Here is a 19,318-nt window from a genome sequence, read left to right as displayed (position 1 = left end):
ATGAAATTTTATTTTTGTTGTTGTTTTATTCATGTCACAATAATAGCAGAACACATTGGTCTTGCCATTTAAAGATAATTTCATTCTCAGTTATATATTAAACATTTTCTGAGCATATATTAATTGCTAAGAATATTTGGAAGCCACAAAATTTCTTCCCATGAAGCATTCAAGAAAAATTTAAATATAGTTGTTAAGGTTGTTGATTAGTTGTCCTTGAAACTTTTAGCGACCCATCTGACCCATAACCTTCTGCAAAGGGTTTCAAGATGATGTATATGTGAGTATATATGTGTCTATATGCGTGTTATACCACACTCCTTAGAAAGAAAATAATGAGTACTCTGGGGCACCTGGGTGGCTCAGTGGGTTAAGCCATTGCCTTCAGCTCAGGTCATGATCTCAGGGTCCTGGGATCGAGTCCCGCATCGGGCTCTCTGTTCAGCAGGGAGCCTGCTTCCCTCTCTCTCTCTCTCTCTGCCTGCCTCTCTGCCTACTTGTGATCTATCTCTGTCAAATAAATAAATAAAATCTTAAAAAAAAAAGAAAAAGAAAATAATTCTCATTTTTATACGGTCATGCTTCATTTCTTATAAAACAGCAATATTTTATTTGATTACCAAATTCAATGCAATATGTTCACACTATTCTAATTTTTGACAGAAAACACATCCTAAATTCTGAGATGCATCATATTAATACTCCTGCCATCCAAGTACTAACCAGACCCAACCCTGCTTAGCTGCTGAGATCAGATGAGATTGGGCACGTTAGGGTGGTATGGCCAAAGACGCAAATTAATATTCCTAAAAATGTGTAAATTTCCAAAAAGAAAAGAAATATCCTGAAATAAAAGGAACAATATCTGAACTATGTATATATTTTCTCAAAGTAATTACTAGAAAAGGAAGCCCATTGTTTAGAAGTATAATTTCTGAGCTATTTGTACATGTAACACATTAATCACTTGTGTTTATTTTTGTATTCTTTTGATTTTTTTGTTTGTTTGTTTGACTATAGTTGACATACAGTGTTACTTCGTTTCAGGTGTACAAAAGGGTGACTCAGCCTCTCTATACCTTACACTATACTCACCACTAGTGTCTGTTACCATGCAATGCTGTTACAATGTCATTGACTGTTCCCTCTGCTGTATCCCTTATTGCTGTGACTTACTTATCCATAACTGGAAGCCTGTACCTCCCATGCCCCTTCACCCATTTCGTTCAACTCCCCACCCCGCTTCCCATTGGCAGCCATCATTTTGTTCTCCATCTTTATAGGCCCGGTTCTGCTTTTTGTTTGTTTATTCATTTGTTTTGTTTTTTAGATTCCATATAGGAGTATTTAAACTGGGCACATTTTGCATGTTCTTCCAACAATTTAAAGTGCTATATTTTTCTTCATGGTATTTTAAGTAACTGTTTGTGATTTGAGACAGATTTTCTCATTATCACTATAACCATTGCTTATTATACTTGTTGTTGTTCCCACAAAGAAAGCTGTGGACATCCCATCCTTTGATATCTTTTGCAAATGAATTGGCCATGCTAGTTGATGATTCATCAATGTATATTAACTATACATATATACTATATATATATACACTTATAAGATTTTATTTATTTATTTACTTGACAGAAAGAGAGAGAGCGCAAGTAGGCAAAGTGGCAGGCAAAGGGAGAGGGAGAAGCAGGCTGTCTGCTGAACAGGGAACATGATGTGGGGCTCCAACCCAGGACTCTGGGATGTTGACCTGAGCCAAAGGCAGCTGCCCAACTGACTGAGCCACCCATGCACCCCTGAGCAGTATATTTTCAAGGAGCCAAAACAAAAAGTTGTATTATGACTACTTTTTTACTTTACAGAGAGAGAGAAAATAGTTAATATTCCTTATTTTAAATATTCCTTGATTCAGTCACTTTTAAAAATAATTTTTTAACTTTTTATTTAAATTCCAGTTAGCTAACATACAATGTAATATTAGTTTTAGGTATACAATGTAGTGATTCAGTACTTCCATACAATATCATCAATTAATGAATGGATAAGAATAATTTTTTTACAAATAAAAAATACATTGACTCCTTTCTTCATTTTGACTTCAGAATTGAAAGTTACATATGATATACTATATGTTGGCCAACTGAACAAAATAAAGAAAAAAATTTAAAAAAAGAATTGAAAATCACTAGCATTTGACTACAGTAATAATTTTTAAAATTAGCAGGCTGATTCCTCCCCAGAAAATGCTTTTGCTAATGCAGTTCTGGTGACAATGTAGAGTACCTATTTCTTTGGGGTACACCTTGGATGACGTGGACTTTGAAAATCCAAGTTACACCCTAGATTCCATTCTCCTGTGGTTACTCATCTGGACCACAGACATGCAGGACCTGCCTAAAAGGGACCTAGGTATCGAGCGGGCTTCACCAATGAATCATCCCTTTAATGTAGCAAAACCTTAGAGGGAAGAGTAGGGAGGATATATTGGTTGTTAGGAAAACGTAGACTACAGGTAGAAAACGTCATCCTCAGTTAATAAGATCTAAGGTCCGACTCACATAATTGTTCTAATTTTTAGGAATTATGGAAAGCGTGAACCATCTCTTTAAGTTGGTAAGAGGTCCCAATAAATGCCTAAATTGTATAGATTTGCATATGGCTTTAGAATGTGATTTATAAAGAAGGTGGAGATCCCAGGTCCCTTGATCATGTCTATATATATCTCCCAGTATGTGTTTTAGTATCCTGGGAAGTGTCTTGGCACAGAACCTGAACTGGACGAAGGAGCCTTAAGCTGAGTGAACTAACTGGCACCATGAAAATATTGAGTGTCTTTCTGCTCCTCTCTCTGGCTCTTTTCAGCATTTTCTCAGGTGAGTTCTTTTTTTCCTTAAAGTTATAACCCAGTATTCATACAGAATTGGAAATAAGGGTATTTATCTACCGTATTTTGAAATCCTAACAATTTTGACATTAAAGAACAATTCTGAGGTCACCATAATGGTGATGATTGTGAAGATGAGAATGGTGATGGTAATGATAAAAATAATTTTTGTTGAGCATATACTGTATTCTAGACATGTACTGAGGGCTCTTCTGCAACATCTCCAATACACTCAGCAAGGTATTCATATTTATACTCTACGTATTAAAAAAAAAAAACGTGGCACAAAATACTTAAGAAAATTGCCAAAGGACCTGCAACCAGAAAGTAGAATTTGGAATTCGAATCCACACTTCTGAACATTACAGATGCTTGTTTCACAGAACTAGGCTGGAGGATGGGTGATTGTTGCTGCCAAAACAAAAGAAAGATTTCCTGTCCTCATTATTCTTACACTTGGGATTCAAAGAACTGAAACTGAAACTAGGAGGAAAAAGGCAACTCAGCGAATGCTTCAGGAAAGCTATGGAATCTTAAAATGCTGAAACATATATACTGGTGGTGAATTCTTCAAGCAGGGGAATATCTTCAGCCACTTTAGTGAAGAGAGTCATATATTCTATCAATTCACGTTGTTTAAAAGGATAATTACAGTTCAATTATTTTTTATCGCAGCGTCATTTGAATGAACAGGTACACTGTATCTATTTCTTTCCTTTATTATTCTACTCTTTGCTGTTGCAGTGGACAAAGCCCAGGCTAGAGACTCTAGACCTAGCACCTAGGCCCACCTCTTCCACTAATGACCTGTGTCACCTGGAGAAACAGCGCAGCATTTCAAGATCTCTCATTTGTAGAATGCCAGAAATGAGATTGTGTCCTGGGAACTTCCACGTCAAGATACAGCACTTTGGACAAAAGTAGTTGAATTTTGCAGCTGTCAGAGATTTTAAATGGCTGAACATGTAAAAATAAGCATTTTCCATTGAAACTGAGCAGATGCAGAGGTCATTGTTTGTTGGGAACTAGTCCTCTTTACATAAATACAATTGGAAATATCTTTTTTAAAACTGGAAAAAGTTTTTTTTTAAGATTTTATTTATTTATTTGGCAGACAGAGATTACAAGTAGGTAAAGAGGCAGGCAGAGAGAGAGAGAGGGAAGCAGGCTCCCTGCCAAGCAGAGAGCCTGATGCGGGGCTCTATTCCAGGACCCTCGGATCATGACCTGCACCGAAGGCAGAGGCTTTAACCTACTGAGCCACCCAGGCGCCCCTGGAGAAAGGTTTTCAGTGATATTGTAGAATAAGTTTGACTGCTAAAATCAAGTAACTTGAATGAGTGGTTCAGTCAGCTGCTGAGGTGCCATAAAAAATAGATCTATAACATTAAAATAAAATACCATTAAGGTGCCCCTGGGTGGCCCAGTCAGTTAAGTATCCAACTCTTGATTTCAGCTCAGGTTATGATCTCACCATCATGAGATCAAGCTCTGCATGCTTAGATTCTCTCTCATCCTCTCCCTCTGTCCTTCCCACCCCCACCCAACCCCACTCATGCACTTGTGTGCACTCTCTCTCTCTGTCTCTCAACTAAACAAATAAAATAAAAACATTATATTTTACTTGCAAATATAGTCTTAGAAATTAGCTGATATCCTCTTACTGCTTCTCTTTACAAAAGCTAATGGATATTCTAATGAAATCTCCTTGACCAATCCCAAATATTAATACAAAACAGGATCCTTCACAGACATATCAGTATTGGGGAAGGCACAGTGCCCAGAGCCTTAATGTTGAGACAAAGAGAAAAGAATTTAAGTTCTGTCATTTCCATTTTATAACTGTGAGATAACCTTTTTGCCTTTCATTTTCCATGTCTGTAAAATGGAGGTATAAAAGAACTAGCCCTATATGGGGAAGTTTAAATGAGAAATTGCCTGCAAAATACTTAACATAGTGGGTGGGACATAGTACGAGCTCAACAAACATCTATAATATTGCCATTATTAAAGTTTAATGATAAGAATACTAAATTGTACTCGGACTTTGTAGATATTAATTCTGCTTCTGCCCTGACATTTCTTACCTATGGGACTTTGGGCAAAATCCCTCCTCTTTCGATCAAAAATTTATAAAGTGGAGAAATGACTAAAAGTTGTAATGATGTATTTTCATAAACATCACTTGATCTGGTTATAGAAATAGAGGCTTCCAGGTCCTGTTTGATCTTTTCTTTTTTATAAATTATGTATTTATTTATTTAGAGAGTGTGTACGTGAGAGCATGAGGCAAAGCAGGTGGGTAGAGGGAGAGAATCTCAAGGATCCTTAACTCCCCACTGAGTGTGGAGCCCTAGGCGGGTCTCAGCCTCATCACTCTGAGATCATGACCTGAGCCGAAACTGAGAGTAGAATGCTTAACTAACTGAGCCACCCAGACATCCCAGGTCCTATTTGATCTTATAGAATGAAATTTTTGAGTGATTGTCCAAAGAATCTGTATTTTTGTTGTTGTTGTTGAAATTGTGATTTTTTTTTTTTTAGTGCAGAAATCCTTTTTTTTTTTTTAAATTATAGTTGACCCAGAGTGTTACATTAGTTTCAGGTGTACAACATAGTGATTCACCAAGTGTATACATTCTGCTGTGATCACCACACATGTAGCTCCCATGTAATAACCCAGATAGCTGCAGTAAGTTTGGGAATTACTACAGCAGATATTTATTAACTTCCTTTTAAATTCAAAAGCCTTGTCTCTCCTTCCCCCCCCTTTTTTTTAGATTTTATTTATTTATTTGACAGAGATCACAAGTAGGCAGAGAGGCAGACAGAGAGAGAGGAGGAAGCAGGCTCCCTGCCGAGCAGAGAGCTTGATGAGGGGCTCGATCCTAGGACCCTGAGATCATGACCTGAGCTAAAGGCAGAGGCTTAACCCACTGAGCCATCCAGGTGCCCCTCTCCTTTCCCCTTGAATAGAGAGTGCAGTTGAAATATTTCCAGGTGTTCTCCCGCAAGTGCGGGCCAACACAAGAGAAGGATGGCAACCATGCAATTCTGTCATCAAAGCACCCTTGGGCTTACACGTGAGAAGTGTTGTTGGCACTAGGTGTTCTGCAGCCATGGCCAGATAAGATTCAACAGCTCATACCAGAATTCAACCCAAGACTTTTATTATCAGTATTTTAAACCACTGAGCTAATTAATCACAACTTAATATCACATACATAATCCTGAAGATGGAGGGAGAGAACCAAGACTCTATTTATGGACTTTTTTCTCTTTCAGCAATTTAGAAAGATGTAGCAGGAGAAATAAGTCATAGAAAAGAGAAAGAGTTTGTCCTTATGAGTCGTATTTGGGCCAAGTCTTTAAAGCTGGTTGAGTATAAAGGGCAGAAGAGCACTTTGGGGCTCAAAGAACAAACAACAAATGTAGTGTCTTCCCCAGCTGGCTGGGACAAAAGCTTTGGGGAGGGTCTGCATGTGCTGAATCCTGAACACTAAAGTGAGAGGAAAGTTTCTAACCCAACTTCTCTATTGAAAAGCTAGAGATGACCTGGTCATTCCCATAGTAAATTCGTGACTCAGCCAGGACTATCACATGAATCTCTAGATCCTTAAACCATTTCCTCTAACTTCTCCCCAAACTGCCAAGAAATATTACCCATCATGGCCCATGTCCTTATATCACTTTAGAAGTTTCTGCTGTGCCCGGAGAAGTGAACAGGTGTAATGTTCAGGCAACCAAGAACAGAGAAAAGGTATCATTCCTAGATTGGGGCAGGGTGGGAGGGGGGAGGCATCGTATTTTACAAATCCTGCTTTTTTGCACATTCAAAGACTACATTGTTTAGATTTTGTGCCTTTTTTTTTTTTTTTCAGGTGTCTCCAGTCAAGGAGTACAGGTCAGTGTATATTTTTTATCTGTTCTTCAGACCCGGGTGGCATTTGGCACAGAAGTTCGCCTATGGGTGAAACAGCAAAAACAACGAACAAGGGGCCCAAATGCAGAAATCAGAAGTAATTCATTTTCTTAACTACAATATCTACTTGAGTATACTTTTTTCAGTTTTAAAGAGCCTAAATGCCCATTCTCAGATTTTGTTAAAGTGAAATGAGTATAAACAAAAATCAGGCAAATCTATGATAGTGTTAATGCTTGGTCACTGATTTCACTGTGTGATCTTGGGGGAGTTACTCAGCTTTTCCAAGCCGTCATTTCCACAACTATAGAAAAGGAATAATATTATTCACCTCACAGAATTAGATTTAAGTTTTATAAACTATGTAGGAGCATTTGGTAACTACAGGAGGATGGCTTATTGATCCATCATGAGCAGCTTCTACAGGAGATAGTAAGCCAGAGGCTCTTACTTCTTGCTTAGAGAGCAAACCTGTTCAGTGTCTTGGGCTGAGTATATACAAACAGGTTCACTCAAGCTTAAATATACTTGGGCTTGAAAATTGGAAAAAGCACAAGTTATCTTCTTTATTTAGCTGATTCTTTTTTCCCAAATCAATTCACCACTTTTTCTCCAGTTTTCTCATTCTACTAAAAGACAACACAAGTAAGTGGGGTTTGTTCTGCCACTCTTGCCCCTGTGTCTATACCGAATGTGTTTACTTGACTTTGGCCTTGGTTCTTGGTTAACCTCATTGTGCTAAGGAACTTTTGGCATCAAAATTTCCCAGACACTACTGCCAACTAAGTGGAGGTGGCAAAGGAGCTGAAAAATATTTTCCAGCCATAGTATACAGACCACTTGCATAAGACTTTTTTTTTTTTCAAATTTTAACATCTTAGAAATTGAGATGCATCTCCCAATGAATGATACCTTAGAATTAACTATCAGTGTTTTGTGTGCATGTGCACACGAGGGCACACATGTGCACTTGTATCCCAGTACATGCACACATGTTTGTATTGCTATATGTAATTATACATATTAAAATTGATTTATTCTTATGTTTAAATGTATATGGTAGCCTAGTCTATGTTATATATCAAAACAAACAGAGAAAGGACATAAAATCCAAACAAATATTCCATATTCCACTAAGTAGTAAAATATGATAAAGCCATTATATAGAGATTTAAAACAAATGGAATTTAACCCCAGTTTTCTCATTAACACACAAGTTCCTTTTCTTCCTTCAGCTTGGGATTTCAGATTGGACATTTAGTGTTTCCTAGGGTTCATTGACTATCTGCTATTTACTGGTTCTGTTCCTCGATGGACCCAAGTCATAGAGTCTGCTTGCCTGAGGATTCTGTGGGCTGCTTCCTCAATATGCAGAGCCCCAGGCACCATGCCAGGCTTACTGAGTAATAATCACGCAGCTGGGGAATTTTGAATCTACATTCTAGGTAATTTTCTGATGCTGGGAAGCACTGACTTTGGAATGCTCCAGCACCCTGGAGATAGTACAGATGAGTCCTTGTTTGAATATTTGCTGGCTGTGTGTTCCAATGGGTGTCTCTTCCTTTCTCCTTGCCTCTATTTCCACATTTCTAAAATGAAAATATGGATTCAAGGATCTCCAGAGCCCCTTTCTGGCCTTAGGTATCTAGATTCTTATGAACCAAGCCTGCCTGGCCAAGACTGCTATCTCTTTTGCACTCAAATATCAAGAGCCAAGAGAATGCCTCCCATCTTTCAGATGGCACAAAGCCTATGTTTCTTTTCTGTGTGTCTGGAGGGCTGATGGCAGTCCCAACAAGAGGCAGAAGTTGCAACTATCCTTGGAAACATGCCTGCTCAAGTCTGACCCAGCCAGTACAAAAGTGAGATAGTTTTCACCAAAGTCAATAATCTCATGCCAGGAAGTGTCTCCATAATGGAACAGCTGAGGGGAAACTAGAGTGAGCAGTTTAAATTATTGATTTGTAAAAGCTTCACATTCTTTCAAAAAGAGTGTTCAAACTAAATAAAAAGCATGTTCCTGGACTTAAGGGATTCATAGTCCTGTAAAATTTTCCCTGTAAATGTAAGTGACTAATAAGCTGCCAACTTTTAAATTTGCCAAGTTGGAACATTAAGTAATATAAAAATTAAGATATAATAACAATAATTAAAAATGAAACTACTATTTACCATCATCAGTCTTTATTAAAGAAATTATAGTATAATACCAAAATGCTTGAAAGACATAATCTCCAAACAAGGATAGTTTTTTGGTCAAAATATTCATTGCTTTCTCTTTCTTTTTCTTATTTCTCTATCAGGCTGGGTATTTGGAAACCACACCCTTAAGGAGCTGTTTAAACTAATATTCCAGTTTGTAATTAATATAACAAACTGCTCAAAAATAAATAATTGTCAGTGGTTTTCTTTTACAATAATTTTGAGATATCTAAGTTTATTTTCATTAGCATTTTAAGATAAAGGCATGGTAGATTATAGTATAGTTAGTAAAATAATGCTCCATGGCTAAGACATGTTTGGGGCTCTTCATTTTTCCTAACTAACTTGCATTAACTTTTAATCAAGATACTTACGGGATACCTAAATACAGCTTGGCCATGTTAACCAATATCTACACTTTAACTATAGATAGGAAAACTCAAGCTTCAGAAAGAGGACCTACCCAAGCTATACAGCAGTAAAACTATGTAGTCACCACCTCAGGACACTTGACTCCATGTTGAGTGACCATATGTGGCTCCATGTGTCTTCTTTTCTTTTTTAAAAAATATTGGGGGTGTGTAGGCAGAAGGAGAGTGAATCTTTTTTTCTTTTTTTTTCATTATTTTATTAACATATAATATATTATTTGCCCCAGGGGTACAGGTCTGTGAGTCATCAGGCTTACACATTTCACAACACTCACCATAGCACATACCCTCCCCAATGCCCATCACCCAGCCACCCTATCCCTACTCTCCCACCCCATATCAACCCTCAGTTTGTTTCATAAGAGTCTCTTATGGTTTATCTCCCTCTGGATCCCATCTTGTTTCATTTTTCCCTTCTCTACCCCCACAACCCCCTCCCCTCCCTGTCTCTCAAATTTCTTATATCAGAGAGATCATATGATAATTGTCTTTCTCTGACTGACTTATTTCACTCAGCATAATACCTTCTAGTTCCATCCACGTTGTTGCAAATGGCAAGATTTTATTTCTTTGGTGGTTGTATATATATCTATCTATCTCTCTATATATATTCTATATATATGGTATATATACCACATCTTCTTTATCCATTCATCTGAAGATGGACATTTAGGTTCTTTCCATAGTTTGGCTATTGTGGACATTGCTGCTGTAAACATTCGGGTACACATGCCCCTTCAGATCACTACTTTTGTATCTTCAGGGTAAATATGCAGTAGTGTGATTGCTGGGTCATAGGGTAGCTCTATTTCCAACTTTTTGAGGAAACTCCATGCTGTTTTCCAGAGTGGCTGCACCAGCTTGCATTCCCACCAACAATGTAGGAGGGTTCTCCTTTCTCAGTATCCTTGCCAGCATCTGTCATTTCCTGACTTGTAATTTTAGCCATTCTGACTGGTATGAAGTGGTATCTCATTGTGGTTTTGATTTATATTTCCCTGATACTGAGTGATGTTGAGCACTTTTCATGTGTCTGTTGGCTATCTGGATGTCTTCTTTGCTGGAATGACCGTTTATGTCTTCTGCCCCTTTCATGATTAGGGTCTTTGTTCATTGGGTATTGAGTTTGATAAGTTCTTTTTAGATTTTGGATACTAGTCCTTTATCTGATAAGACATTTTCAAATATCTTCTCATTCTTTGGGTTGTCTTTTGGTCTTGTTGATTGTTTCCTTTGTTGCACAAAGGCTTTTAATCTTGCTCAAGTCCCAGTAGTTCATTTTTGCCCTTGCTTCCCTTGCCCTTGGCGATGTTTCTAGGAAGAAGTTGCGACAGCTGAGGTGGAAGAGGTTGCTTCCTGTGTTCTCCTCAAGGATTTTGATGGACTCTTGTTTCACATTGAGGCCCTTCATCCATTTTGAGTCTGTTTTTCTGTGTGGTGTAAGGAAATGGTTCAGTTTCATTCTTCTGCATGTGGCTGTCCAGTTTTCCCAACATCATTTGTTGAAGAGACTGTCTTTTTTCCATTGGACATTCTTTCCTGGTTTGTCGAAGATTAGTTGACCATAGAGTTGAGGGTCTATTTCTGTGCTCTCTATTCTGTTCCATTGATCTATGTGTCTTTTTTTTTTTTTTTTTTTTTTTTTTTTTTTTTTTTTTTTTTTTTTTTTGGTGCCAGTACCATACTGTCTTGATGATGACAGCTTTGTAATAGAGCTTGAAGTCTGGAATTGTGATGCCACCAATTTTGGTTTTCTTTTTCAACATTCCTCTGGCTATTTGAGGTCTTTTCTGGTTCCATATAAATTTTAGGATTATTTGTTCCATTTCTTTGGGAAAAAATTCATGGTATTTTGATAGAGATTGCATTAAATATGTAGATTGCTTTAGGTAGCATAGACATTTTCACAATATTTGTTCTTCTGATCCATGAGCATGGAATGTTTCTCGATTTCTTTGTGTCTTCAATTTCTTTCATGAGTACTTTATAGTTTTCTGAGTACAGATTCTTTGCCTCTTTGGTTAGGTTTATTCTTAGGTATCTTATGGTTTTGGGTGCAATTGTAAATGGAATTGACTCTTTAATTTCTCTTTCTTCTGTATTGCTCTTGATATATAGAAATGCAACTGATTTCTGTGCATTGATTTTTATATCCTGACACTTTACTGAATTCTATGAATTCTATGTATGAGTTCTAGCAGATTTGGAGTGGAATCTTTTGGGTTTTCCACATAAAGTATCATATCATCTGCAAAGAGTGAATGTTTTACTTCTTTGCCAATTCAGATGCCCTTTATTTCTTTTTGTCTGATGGCTGAGGCTAGGACTTCTAGTACTATGTTGAATAGCAGTGGGACAGTGGACATCCCTGTTGTGTTCCTGACCTTAGGGGAAAAGCTCAGTTTTTCCGCATTGAGAATGATATTCGCTGTGGGTTTTTCATAGATGGATTTGATGATATTGAGGTATGTACCCTCTATGAGGGAGAGTGAATCTTAAGCAGTCTCCATGCCTACCATGGTGTCCAGTGTGGGGCTCCATCTCAAAACCCTGAGATCACAACCTGAGCTGAAATCAAGAGTTTGACAGGTAACTACTGAATCACCCAGGTGCCCCTCCATGCTACTTCCAATCAGCAACAGAAAGCCATTGTGCAGGGCATGTGAATGCATATTGAGTGGCGTGAATTTCTGAGCAAATAAATACATGTTAGTGTTCACTATCCTCACTTCTTAAGCAAAGAAGTACTATAATGAAAACAGTAATTTAGGGGCACCTAAGCTAGAATTTTTTAGTAAAGGGGAGAATAGGTGAAGTAATACATTCTAGGGTATTTTTGTATGATTGTGTGTGTGTTTGCAAATTTTCATTGGCTTTATTTGTAGAACTGAAGTGCTAGACTAAAATATCAAAGATCCTGACTCTTTGTTGATTGAGTTACTGTACAAGCTCATTTTCCAGACAAGTTAAATAATTTGGTAGTCCCCATTAGCAAAAACAAAACAAAAAACAAAAATACAACAACCCACTGATTTGGGTACTAAGTGTCCTCCTATTCCAGAATATTTCAGCAGGCACAGTTCTTTGAAGAACCACAAGAGGTCAGGCTGATACCAAACACTGGCATCCAAATGCCTAGACATGGTCTTCAGAAGCTAAACTCAGGAAATAAATGGAGGTGCTTGTTAAACCCAACGACAATTATAAAAACATCAAAAAAATTCACTAAAATAGGATAATAAATAACGGGCTCCAAAAATTGTAGATTGTGATATAATTTCCATTATTACTATTCATAGTAGCAATCTTGCACATACTTGGAGATTTACAAAGTGTTTGCAAAGGATTTATCACTACGATAACCTCACAAGATAGGCATGGCTAGCCCCGTTAAAGATGAAGAAAGTTAATCTTGCAGCAGTCAAGTTTTTGCACAAGGTAATGAGCTAATCAGTGAAAGAAGCAAAATTCAGAGGCAGGTCTGTCTAATTGCATCTACAGGACAGTCCCCAACATGACAGAGTAGTAGGGGATTCTAAACGATTGGAGGAGGGGAGAATTTCAGCTCTCCTTGGTGTCCTAAAGCCCTCACAGGGGAAAATTTCAAGGAGGAAAACACAATCCCACCATCCCCTTAGTCTAGACCTGCTTTGACCTCCACTGAGAAGCCATTAGTTTGGATGCCATGTATAGAAGTCGAAAATAAAAACATAAAAGGGGAGAGGAAATTTAGGCCTAAGAAAGGCAAGACATTCAGAAATCTTAGCCCACTTCTCCTCCAGTTGTGAGAGCCCTGGCCTCTTTCTAGTCCCAGCCCTGCTAGGCCCATGCCTTGCTCTTTGCCTCACAGAAGGGACTTCTGGCTGTCTCTGCAAAAGCATTCTTTACCTTCCCTGTCCTCCAGGGCTCTCAGAGAGTGGTCCTTTTCTGTCCTTGGTCACCATGCTAAAATTTCATACACAGTGAGTGAAGAGGGTCCTCAAGATATAAAAGAAGAGGCATTTGGGCATAAGTTGTTGTTTCTCCCACCCAATGGAAGAACTAAGGACTTAGCTTTATTTAAGCCACTTTATTGAGAGAGGTCACTCCTCAAACTTAAACCATCCAGGGTGGAAGGGTCTTTAGAGACCATCTAGTTCGATGGTACAGTTCAAGCAGGCCTATAATCGGAAGCTTATTTTCCACACTCCTTGCCCGGGACTGTTCAAATATTCTATCCTGACTTTCTGCAATTCTTCTATGATCACCTTTGATCTTCGTAACAATGCTCGGAATGAAGCATGGAAAGTGTTATTTTTTCCAAGTCTCTAGTGAGCAAATTGAGGCTTTGAGTACTTTGTCCAAGATGACACAGCTAGTTAATGGTATGTGGCGGAACAAATTCCCTAACAGGATTCCTCATCTCCCTTCAGGGATCCCTGGAGGCCTGGACAATTGGAGAAAGCAAAGTATGTCTATGTTGTGAAGGAGTCTGTTCCTAGGCATTTGACTGTTTGGGTTTTCATTGTTGAAATCTTATATTCTGCCTAGTCATTCCCAGGGGAGCAGAGGAAGGGACAAGTGGGCTTGAGGAGGGAAGTGGCATCTAAACACTCTCAACAGTGAACCATCCCCAACTCCCTCTTTCATATCAGCTTTCTCAAGGGCAAAAGAGGCTGGATGGCAAGATCAGAGGGCCAGCCGCCAGGGAAAGTTGCCTTAAAGAGGTGTCTCTCTCACGTAAGAGACTTTGTTTTTTCTTTTCCTCACTGACCAAGATACCCTATCCTCTGCTTCCACACTGCCTGTGCCTGGCCCACTGTGGCCTCGATTACACATTGTGCTATGGCTATCTGCATCTTCTTTTTTGAAGATTTTATTTATTTATTTGTCAGAGAGAAAGAGAGAGCAAGAGGGCACATGCAGGAGGAGCAGCAGACAGAGGGAGAAACAGGCTCCCTGCTGACCAGGGAGCCCGATGCAGGGCTCGATCCCAGGACCCTGGGATCATGACTTGAGCTAAAGGCAGACAGCTTAACCAACTGAGCCACCCAGGCACCACAGTTACCTGCATCTTCTCTGCTTCCCTAATGCAGATGAGATAGTGAGCTTATTGAGACAGTGCTTATAACTGATTTCTCTCTGTATCACCAGCACCCAGCACTGTGTCCTCCAAAGAGTAGTTACCCATTGGCTCTTTGTGGAATACATGAAAGTATCAGTGATGATTCTGGAGTTTACAGTCCTTTCTTGACTCAAGCACAAAGCTGCAAATGTGTACATCCATGACCTAAGTGTAAAATACATTAGCTTTGGGGCGCCTGGGTGGCTCAGTGGGTTAAAGCCTCTGCCTTCGGCTCAGGTCATGATCCCAGTGTCCTGGGATCGAGCCCCACATTGGGCTGTCTGCTCCACAGAGAGCCTGCTTCCTCCTCTCCCTCTTTCTGCCTGCCTCTCTGCCTACTTGTGATCTCTGTCTGTCAAATAAATAAACCAAATTTTTAAAAAAATAAAAATAAAAATAAAATAAAATACATTAGCTTTGGGGAAAATTATCCTGTGATTTTTTTTAAAAAGATTTTATTTATTTATTTGACACAGAGAGATCACAAGTAGGCAGGAAGGCAGGCAGAGAGAGAGGAGGAAGCAGGCTCCCCACTGAGCAGAGACCCCGAAGCGGGGCTCGATCCCAGGACCCTGAGATCATGACCTGAGCCAAAGGCAGAGGCTTTAACCTGCTGAGCCACCCAGGTGCCCCTTATCCTGTGATTTAAAAGACCCCAAAGATTTTCCAGCCTTTTTCCTGTTTGGAGACCTAAAGGAAAGTGTACTATCTGGGAGATAGGAGATATCTTGAAGAACTGTGGGGAAAAGTAGAACTTTAGCTGGAACTATGAGAAGCCTATCTTCTCGCAGCCAGGCTCTAAGATCTCTGGTAAGTACCACATCACCCAACCTCAACAGTACAAGTGCCAAATTTCAACAAGAATCTATATTTAATAGTCTCAGGTGCCCTAAACCTGATATATGTGATAATACTTTTAAACTCAGCTGTGTGATTCTCTTGCTGAGGCTTTCTCCATGCACTGTCAGAGGACTTTGTCAATATATAACCATTTACTAATATCTTGAACAAATGATTCATCTCACCTATGCCCATGCATGTCTCTAATAAGGTATTTTAATGAAGTCTACAAGTTGTGACTGTAAGTGTAGTCAAGAGTGCATGGTGGCCATTGATCTTTATTTCTCTAATGAGGATGTGTTGGAAATCAGCCATCATAGATTGTGGGATATTCTAGACCAGCAATGAGGAGGAATATGTTCAAGCACTGGTTTCAATGGTGTCTGCCCTTGCGGCATTGATAAGCCACATAAATTTCCCAAGGATCACTATTCACATCTATAAACTAGTAAATATAACATTGTTCACTGTATGTTTCAGGGTTATTGTGAGTCTCAACTCAGCTAATCCATATAAGAGTAGTTTAAATATTGTGAATCAGTTCATAAACATGAGCCGGTGTTGTTTTAATGGAACTGGGATGGAGTAAAGTGTGGTCTCTGTGCTCATGTTTAAATGTTACTTTATCCCACACAGCTGATATCTGGAGGAGTTCAAGTTTACCTATCACATATTGCCTGTACTCTGGAATAAAATGCCTCAAATGTCATTCGCACACCAAGTATTTACTCAGCTGACACTGAATTGAAAAGAATCTTAAAACTCCAGTCTACTGCTGAGAGACCACTAAAACTAAGGAGAAATATTAGTGCATAGGTGCTACCTTCCCTTCTACAGGACCTGTGATGATAATTACTAATTAGTCATAGCATGTGTACTCCCCAAGGCTGGATGCACCTTCAGGATCCTTCTAAATAGAGCAGCTTAGGCAGCCATTACTATGTTTTTATAGTACATGCAATAGTTCGAATTCTACAAATAGACCCTCAGACAGAGTAAGTTAATAATAAAAACATTAGACCTTTGTTTTCAAGAGATAGTAAATAGATGTCGCAGCCAACAGGGAAAACTAACAAGCCATCGGATAACATATGGGAACTCCTTGCAAGAATCTTCTGTATCTTTATAGCAATGCAGAAGGAGTGCAGTTAGAGTTAAATTAAGATGAGAGAGAGGGAAGGAAGAAAGAGAGGGAGAGAGGGAGGGAAGGAGGAAGGGAGAGAAAGGAGGGAAGGGAGAAAAGAAAAAGCAAGCAGCACTTAAAGTTGAAAACCTACTCTCTGAATAATTAGGTGTTGGAGCAAAAAATCATACCTATAGCACTTGTCTCACTCCTTATATAAGAAGTAAGCATCTGCCTTCCATCATTAACTTACTCCTGAATGCCGTAACTACAGAAATGGGTTTCCTGTGTCTCAAAGAAAAAGTCTCATTTACATTTAATAAGTTCTGGTTAAACAGATAAGGAAAGTTGTGTTTCTATTTCAGGAAGCTTTACATCCAGAGGGCATGTGTGTGTGTGTGTGTGTGTGTGTGTGTGTGTGTGTTTAAGCCTGCTGCCCGAAGTTTCTGTTCTGAGGGACAGTCCACATAGACTAGGATGCATTAATGTTGATGTCGCCATGCTTATGTTGGTAGATTGACTGTGGTGAGTTCCAGGATCCCAAGGTCTACTGCACTCGGGAATCTAACCCCCACTGTGGCTCTGACGGCCAGACGTACGGCAATAAATGTACCTTTTGTAAGGCGATGGTGTAAGTATCATACTCATCAAAATCAGAAATATGAAAAAGCTGGGAGAAAATTTATCATCACTAAAAGTATTATTTCCAGACATTTTCTTTTATACCAAATTACATTTTACTAAGGTACCAATTTCCATTCATTCCTCTTTTTTTTTTTTTAAGATTTTTATTTATTCATTTGAGAGAGAGAGAGAGAGAGAGCACAAGCAGGGGGAGAGGTAAAGGGAGGAGAAGCAGACCCCCTGCTGAGCTAGGAGCAGGACTCCTCTCAGGAACTTCTTAGGAGACCTGAGCTGAAAAGGCAGATGTTTAACAATCTGAGCCACCCAGGCTCCCCCCTCTCATTCCTCTTTTATTTTGATGAAAACAAGCCATTGAAAAAAAAACCCTTTATCAAAGAATAGAGGAAAAGATTATCCTTTAGAATGCAGTCTAGTCAAACTTTACTAGGATCCTAGGAAGATTCCGTCAAAGACCATATGTATTGATTGAATTTACACGTTTGTAAGGAACAGAACAGATGCTGTAGATTTTAGACACTAAACTGTGACCTTCCCAAGGGATCAGTTTGTAATTAATAAAAATTTATCCAACCAAGCAGTCTTTTAGTCTAATTGATTGCCCTAAAACCAAGGATTTTAACCCTTGTTTAAGCGAGAAAAAAGTCTCATACTCACCACGGTCTTCATTTTCCGATATTAGAGTTTCTTCCATGAATGTCTTAATTTCACTCAACTTTGCTGTAAAATGACTAAACACAGGGATTATATAACTCCCTATTAATAATAACAGGGCCAGGCACATAGAATGAAATTAATACATTAATATGGGCCAACTTGCTTATGTAACATATCTGATAAACACCAAACTTTCCCAGAAGAAAGGCAGAAGGGTAAACAGAGATTTGATTTAATGGGCACTTACTGCTGAGGAGAAATGAACATATGGCCTGCTATAAAGTACCAAATGGCTGAATATCTGGTTCAACCTCTTACATCTTCTCATGAGGACTATGACACTGGAGTCCCTTTGCCATTATCTCTGTCACTTTAACCTTTTCTGGTTGTATGCGTATTTCCTCTCAGAGAATGAACAATTGAAACCAGGATGTCAAACCTGGGTAAAACGAAGAAATTTGTTTAAGATTCATGTTTTCTATAATTTGTCCAGATGTCATATCTGAGTACATTTAATTAACCTCTGCCAAATCATAAACGTGGATACCTGTAGAATCAAAGGATTGCAGGGAACTTGCACTGTCAAAGCTTTTTCCAACCTTTGTAATGAATACTAATGATAATTCACTGAGCACACATTTGTCTTTCTCTTTTATAGGAAAAGTGGTGGGAAGATCAACCTAAAGCATCAAGGAAAATGCTGAATTTTGTGCAGTGTTTGTGCTGACTTCCAGCCACCTCCTTTCTCATTTCTATTTTTCTCTAATGGATCCCTTAAATTTATAAAGATGTGCCTTCTACTCTGCCTGGCTCTTGGGTAGTTCAGTATGTATCAATTTCCCTGGATTTGCTTGTCATTAAAGTAAATTCTGTAGAAGCATTGCTTGGGTTTCTAATTTGAGATCAAGAAGATACACGGATACATTATGGAACAATTGACCTGGCACAAACTTGGATAAAAAGACTTGTTTTTTGGATCTAAATCAACCAAGCAGTCATTGTGGGATATTGGGAACATCCCTTCCCCTTTTCTGTTTTTGGAGTTGCCATATAGATGATGAGAGATTTTTAACAATGTGACAATACATTATGTTTATCATTATTTTACAATACCTATTATTTAGGTGGTAGATCCCGTGATACCACTTCTTCCTAAATTCAGGAAAAGTGCTTTATATAAAAATAAAACATTCATCCTCCCTCGACCACAGTTTTCTCATCTCTTTAGAATGGTAGAGTTTTGTACACAGATGTTACCCTTTGTGTATACAATGGAATGGGACCTAATCAAACTGGGGATGCATCTGAACTTTAGCTCAAGAGCCAGGGAGATTAGGTTACATTAGTCAAAATATACACCTTCTACTCTTTGATGTATGGGATTTGTGCTCTTCCATGGGTAAAGACTATTCCCCTTGCAGGAGAAAAATGCCCACGAGATACATAGTTCAGGTAAGGCAGCTAGAAGAGGGTGGATCGTTGAGTCACATGGACCAGAATGCGAGTC

At 38.8% G+C, this 19,318-nt stretch overlaps 1 protein-coding gene across 1 annotated transcript; it reads left to right on the top strand.

The window, feature by feature from the left end:
* Positions 1 to 2,517: 2,517 nt before the first annotated feature.
* Positions 2,518 to 18,723, top strand: LOC106005046 (serine peptidase inhibitor Kazal type 6). The gene is made up of 5 exons (XM_045075663.1): positions 2,518 to 2,619; positions 2,736 to 2,879; positions 6,772 to 6,794; positions 17,028 to 17,143; positions 18,470 to 18,723. Exons 2-5 carry the CDS (start codon positions 2,822 to 2,824, stop codon positions 18,513 to 18,515), a joined length of 243 nt encoding a protein of 80 aa, XP_044931598.1. The 5' UTR covers positions 2,518 to 2,619; positions 2,736 to 2,821; the 3' UTR covers positions 18,516 to 18,723.
* Positions 18,724 to 19,318: the final 595 nt, after the last annotated feature.

Source organism: Mustela putorius, unplaced genomic scaffold, assembly GCF_011764305.1.
Source record: "Mustela putorius furo isolate JIRA1106 unplaced genomic scaffold, ASM1176430v1.1 tig00000145_pilon_pilon_pilon, whole genome shotgun sequence".
Classification (NCBI taxonomy): Eukaryota; Metazoa; Chordata; class Mammalia; order Carnivora; family Mustelidae; genus Mustela; species Mustela putorius.
Note: the sequence above shows the minus strand (reverse complement) of the source record. Positions and strands in the feature narration are given on the sequence as shown.

Excerpts from the sequence above, each read along its gene's own strand:
- LOC106005046 (XM_045075663.1), top strand. The coding sequence starts at position 2,822 with ATGAAAATATTGAGTGTCTTTCTGCTCCTCTCTCTGGCTCTTTTCAGC. Across the intron at positions 2,880-6,771 it reads TCTTTTCAGCATTTTCTCAG|GTGTCTCCAGTCAAGGAGTA; the intron begins GTGAGTTCTTTT and ends TTTTTTTTTCAG. Across the intron at positions 17,144-18,469 it reads ACCTTTTGTAAGGCGATGGT|GAAAAGTGGTGGGAAGATCA; the intron begins GTAAGTATCATA and ends TCTCTTTTATAG.